The 6074-nt window shown below is 58.5% G+C and overlaps 1 protein-coding gene across 1 annotated transcript; it reads left to right on the top strand.

Annotated features, from left to right (window-relative positions):
* Nucleotides 1–39: 39 nt before the first annotated feature.
* GPR119 (G protein-coupled receptor 119) lies at nt 40–4855 on the top strand. The gene is made up of 2 exons (XM_065689466.1): nt 40–3721; nt 4628–4855. Exon 1 carries the CDS (start codon nt 2149–2151, stop codon nt 3715–3717), a length of 1569 nt encoding a protein of 522 aa, XP_065545538.1. The 5' UTR covers nt 40–2148; the 3' UTR covers nt 3718–3721; nt 4628–4855.
* Nucleotides 4856–6074: the final 1219 nt, after the last annotated feature.

Raw genomic sequence — 6074 nt, forward strand, 5'->3', positions numbered from 1 at the left:
ACATTCTTTGGGTGTTCTTTTGTGTTCCTGTACCTTCAGTCCTGGGGCCATTTTTTCTGTGCATCATTCCCATGGGATGTCGCTGTTGATTGTTGGACCGATCCCCCAACAGCTCTTTAGCATGTGCAGTTGCTGTCCTGGGCATGTTTCTCAGGCATTGCTCAGGGGCTCCTCGTAGCAGCCTCACGTGTGTCCCCACGGCCCCTTGGCTGTTTGCATTTCTCAACTGCAGGGTGCTGGTGAGAGGCTCTTCCTTCCCCTCTTCTTCCTCCCATCGGATCAGCTTGTCAGGATGGCTTTGTAGATTTCCTTCTGCCTTGCCCGCGTGGTCCCAGCCCCTGGAGATGGCCCTTATCAGAGCTGTGATTGAGCTGGCTGTCATAAATGCTGCCCCATGTCCCTCTGCCTCACTCTGTCAATAGTAACGGAGGTAAACGTGTGGTGGTGGTGGTGATCCCTGTGGGTGTGGGCGCACCTCAGCCCTTTGCCAGGCGCTGCCGGAAGGTGGTCAGAGAGCCCTTCATCCCCAGAGCATCCCACCTTGGCTGCCGGCAGGGAGGAAAAGCTGAGTCCTCTCAAGGATACTCCATTGGTAGCTCAGTGTGCTGCTGAGTGGTTTGAAAACCAACATCCCAGCCCTTACATGGATGGTAACTTCTGCTCCGAGGGGCAGAGCTGTTGATGTCTAGCATTTTCTAAGGAGGTTCTTTGCCTCAGGACATTGTAGTCACAGAATTCCAGACTCGGGGGTTTGGGTTGAAGGTCATCCAGTCCTGACCCCCTGCCACAGGCAGGGACCCCTTCCACTGGAGCAGCTTGCTCCAAGCCCCTGTGTCCAACCTGGCCTTGAGCACTGCCAGGGATGGGGCAGCCACAGCTTCTCTGGGCACCCTGTGCCAGCGCCTCAGCACCCTCACAGGGAAGAGCTTCTGCCTAAGAGCTCATCTCAGTCTCCCCTCTGGCAGGTTAAAGCCATTCCCCCTGTCCTGTCCCTACAGGCCCTTGTCCCAAGCCCCTCTCCAGGTTTCCTGCAGCCCCTTTAGGCACTGGAGCTGCTCTAAGGTCTCCCCTTCAGGAGCCTTCTCTTCTCCAGGCTGAGCCAGCCCAGCTGTCCCAGCCTGGCTTTGGAGCAGAGCTGCTCCAGGCCTTGCAGCATCTCTGTGGCTTCCTCTGGACTCATCCCTGACGTCTCCCTAGGCAAATACAAGAGGAGGTTTAGGGGTGTGAGGCCACCAAAGCCCTTCCCATGCCCACCTGCAGAGCAGACCCAGGGTGCTCCCTGCTCTGCAGCTCCAACCACAGTGGCCACAGTTCATGTTTCTGCAGCATCTCCCCATCGCAGTGCCAGGTCCTGCCCTGTGCCTTGATCCCAGCCTCTCCCCAGCCTCTGGTTACTGTTTGACAGAGAGAGGTTTAAACCTGCCTGTTTCCTGGCAGCTCCAATTTTTTCCAGCTCATGAGACAGGAGAAGTGACTTCTTGCGTTTGGTTTAAAGGGATGGAGCAATCGCAGTCCTGGCCTTTGTGGGTCACCCACTCTGTGGGAATGTGAGGGACGTGCACTGGGTTCATAGGACTCTAATACAGAAGGACACAGAAGCTTTATTTCCATGAATCTCTCTGTTACAAGTTACTATGAGTAAGGTAAATACACTTGTAATTAGTAAAATGAGTGTGCGAGGTGTCCCTGCCCGTGCGGGGGGTTAGAATTAGATGATCTTTAAAGTCCCTCCCAACCCAAACCGTGAAACAGAATATATAATTTTATTTTTGTACTGTTTGTAGCAAGTCTGTGTATTCCATTCCAAAGTGTTGCATTATTATGGTGCTCTCGGGGTGAGGTCCATCATGGGTGAAGTCTCTCTTTGGAGATTATTCGTGTCCCAGAGCCTGGAGTCACCCCGAGCATCCCCAGAGGGTGAAGGACTATATGGAGAAGTTCACATACCTGGGGAGAGGGATACTTGGTTTGGGTGGGAAGCCAGTTACATGGATCCGTAAGTGGGCAGAGGACACTAGCTGCTGACTTCTGCTTGTTAGGAGGCCCCTTTGAAGGTTATGGCAGGTTCCTGCTCTGCAGGTTAGGGCAGGTTCTTTGTTCTGGGCTTACCAAAGGCACTGTAGTGTCCCAGGTGTGCCTGCTGAGGACATGCCATGTTCCCAGGCTCATGGACAACTTTACCTGTGCTTTAGCTGGTATCTCTTGTCAGTTCTTTTCCCCTCTACAACCACATCACCTTTATGGCTGCTGTGCCAAGGGATCAGTGGTGTTCCCTTGGTCCCTGCAGGAAGAGGCTGCCCTGGCTCTGCCAGGGACCCCACTAGCTGTGTGACCCACATGGACAGGTGGGGCTGGGTGCTGGGACATCCCTCTGCTTGTTCCCTGATGCCAGCATCATCTCTGCTCAGGTCCTTGGTGCTTGGTGGCGGCACAGACACCACCCCCTGTGCCATCGTGGCAGCTTCCTGCCCAGGCACTCACAGCTCACCTCCTGCTCCAGGGTTGTCTGGAAACGTGGCTGGAGGGAGGGACCTCTGTGGGCACAGCAGGTGCTGGGAGTGCTCTGGTCCCTTCCGCAGGCAGGGGCTCAGCAGAGATCTGCTCCAGCCCAGAGACGCCACCGGCTGCTGCAGCACCACCGGAGCGAGGAGCTGCTCTTGTGAGTCCGCAGTGAGGGATGCCCTAGAACCGTGTTGGGGACGCACTGTCCTGGGGCTGTGCCCCTTGGGGACAGTCATGGCTGGCTCAGCCCTCGGAGCCATCCTCGCTGTGCTGGCCTCACTCATCATCACTGCCAATGCGCTGGTGGTCATCGCTCTCCTCTGCCTCATCCAGAAGAGCGGCTCCAAGGGGCTCTATTTTGTCCTCAATCTCGCTGTTGCGGATGCTATGGTTGGCTTCACGGTCACAGGGCTGGTCACGGATGAGTTTTCCCAGCCCTTTTATCCTCCCCAGATCTTCTGCGTCCTGAGAATGTCTTTTGTGACCTCCTCTTCTGCTGCCTCTATCCTATCCCTGACCCTGATCGCATGTGATAGGCACCTGGCCATCAGGAAGCCTTTCCACTACTTCCAGCTGATGACAGGTCTGCGGGTTGGGGTGCACCTGGCAGGGCTCTGGCTGGTGGCTGCCATCATCGGCTTCCTCCCAGTCCTCACCCCAGGCTTTCAGAAGGTCACCCATCATGAGAAGTGCTCCATCTTCGGGGTCTTCCACCCCACCTACATGCTCACTGTCTTCTGCGTCGGCTTCTTCCCAGCGCTCTTCCTCTTTATTTATCTCTACTGTGACATGCTGAAAATCGCCTCCGTACACGTGCAGCACATTCAGGAGGTGGAGCAGGCAGGGCTGGCGGGTGCTGCCTGTCCCCCGGCCCGCACCACCAGTGACATGAAGGCCATGCGCACTGTGGCTGTGCTCATCGGGTGCTTCACGCTGTCCTGGCTGCCATTCTTCGTTGCCAGCATCGTGCAGACTGTCTGTTCTGAGTGCTTCCCCACCAGGGTCATCGAGAACTACCTCTGGCTGCTGGGGCTGGGCAACTCCCTCCTCAACCCGCTGCTCTACTCTTTCTGTCAGAGGGACGTGCGGCTGCAGCTCTCCCAGCTGGCTGCAGGTGTGAAGAGGATCCTCCTTCACTCGAGTGACGGCCGCCGCTTCTCCAGCAGAGGCACCAAGTCTGTCCCCACTGTGTCCTGCCTGCAGCTCCAGCACTGACATGGTAAGGAGCAGCTGTCACCAGCTTTCCAGCTCATCTCCTGCATCGTGACCATGAACTTTTGGGGCCTGCTGGCTCTAGAGGAGGTCATGGACCAGGGTGGGACCAATCTGGATGCTAATTCCACATTGGCATGGCCAAATTCCAGCCTCCCGTAGCACAGCCTGGTCGGCACCAGCCCCAGGCACCCCACATGTTAGGTTTTGCCTGGAAAGCTCAGCAAGAGCAGCCTGGTGTCTCCCAGGTCCAAGCCCTAAGTGCTCATTCTGCAAGCCAACATCCTTTGCCCGTTGCTGCCCAGAACTGGCTCCTCCTGCCCTGCCCTCTGCCTGCAGCACCAGCTCTCTGGCAGCAGAGTCTGGGAGGTGTGTTCATGTCCTTAAGTCTGTCCTGGACCACAAGCGCTGCCAGTTGCTGCCCATCCTAACCCAAACTCGGGATCCTACAGCTGCAGCCTGGGCCATTGCCCAGGCCTGTCCCCTGCAGCGGTGAGGGGTGTGAGTCTGGGCTCTGCCGTGGCACTGGGACCCCGAGGAGGCTCCTGCTGTTCCCCAGCAGCAGCAGTATCCACATGGAAGCTGGCAGGGTGAGCAGGGCAGCACAGATGTGCGGCAGCACAGGCTATGCCATTGCTGCTTGGCCTGGGCTCTTAAGGGAGTTAATGAGTAACTGGCTGAAGGAGCAGGAGGACCAGCTGCCTCCAAGCCTGGGAAGTCCCAGGCAGGAGCGGTGTTCTATCCCACCAGGGCTGTGGGCTGGATTTGGGACTGCAGGGGTCCCTATGCACTGACTCATCCCATGGGAGTGTTTCCACGTGCCCTGCTGTGCTGGCCAGCCTGTTGGCCCTGCCAGAGACTATAACCAGATTTCATTGATTCTCATTAAATCATGTCTGTTTAATCCATACAGCATGAAAATTTCTGTCAGAAGACGTTTCTTAGCTCAGAACGTTCCCTGATCTGAAATGAGGGTGCTATGCTCACAGGAGCAGTTTTTTCCACCTCTGCCATCTGCCCCACTGGTGGACACGACTGTTCAAGGCTATATCCAGTCCTCATCCAGAAGCTGCCTTGGTCCTGAGGCCTCCCCACCCTAGAGTGAGCAGCAAAAATAAAAGTGCCATTAAAAAAACCCAAATTCAAGGTGATCTGTGGCATTCACCTTGCATGGGAAAGGCCTGAGACTGGCCATCACACGGCTGATGCTGTTCCTAAACTGTGCAACACGGAATAATCCCAAGGGAAGGTGTCTGTGGAGCAATCCTGGCGCTGCGGGTGGGTTGGTGTCTCGTAGGTGGATCCAGCCTGAATCAGTGCTGGGACCGCCCTATCATCTGCCTGCAGGGTGTTTGCTGCCTGTTCTCATGGAGCCCGAGTTCTGCCGGCTGTTGCTTTGCAAAGCCGTCCGCCCACCCTCACCGGTACCGCCGGAGCAGTCCCCGCAGCGGCCGGCCGTGGGTGTGCTGGGGGAAGTGAGACAGCTTACACGTGGTCTCTCGCTGCTTCCCCAGCTCGCCCGCTGCTGCCTCTCTGCGGCGCTGCGCTGCCCGCAGCGCGGAGCAGGGCCGGAGCAGCGCTTGTGCCCGGGCATGGAACCAGGCAGGACGGCAGAGCCGGAGCCGCGGCCGTGCAGCCTGCAGCGACCACAGCTGCTGCACCCCGCAGCGGCGATCCCGCTCCGCAGCGCCCTCAGTGCCAGAGACACGGGGCAGTGGCTGGGGGGAAGGTGCCGCTGCTGCTGGGCTCTGGAGCTGGGGCGGTCACGGCACGGCGGAGGCAGAGCATCCCCCGCAGCGGAGGGAGCTGAGCTGTGCCTCCTCCCTCCCAGCCCTGTGCTGGAGGGGGCGCTCCGTTCCTGGAGACACCTCCAGGTCACGCTGGGAGCAAAGGGACCATTGGACAAGGGCCTGTAGGGACAGGCCAAGGGGAATGGCTTTAACCTGCCCGAGGGGAGACTGAGCTGAGCTCTTAGGCAGAAGCTCTTCCCTGTGAGGGTGCTGAGGCGCTGGCACAGGGTGCCCAGAGAAGCTGTGGCTGCCCCATCCCTGGCAGTGCTCAAGGCCAGGTTGGACACAGGGGCTTGGAGCAAGCTGCTCCAGTGGAAGGGGTCCCTGCCCGTGGCAGGGGGCTGGGACTGGATGAGATTCAAGGCCCCTTCAACCCAACCAGACCCCAGAGTCTGGGATTCTGTGGGCGCGGGGGGTGCATCGGGATAAGGGGGCAGGAGGGGTGGGTCGGCCCTGCCCCAGGAGAGCAGCAGAGCTGCTGCCGCCGCTGTACTCCAGCCCGAGGAACCCCGCTGCCGCCAGCCCTGTTCCTGTTAATGGCAGGCTCCCCCGGCACCAGCCGCACAGGCG

Source organism: Lathamus discolor, chromosome 9 (assembly GCF_037157495.1).
Source record: "Lathamus discolor isolate bLatDis1 chromosome 9, bLatDis1.hap1, whole genome shotgun sequence".
Taxonomy (NCBI): Eukaryota; Metazoa; Chordata; class Aves; order Psittaciformes; family Psittacidae; genus Lathamus; species Lathamus discolor.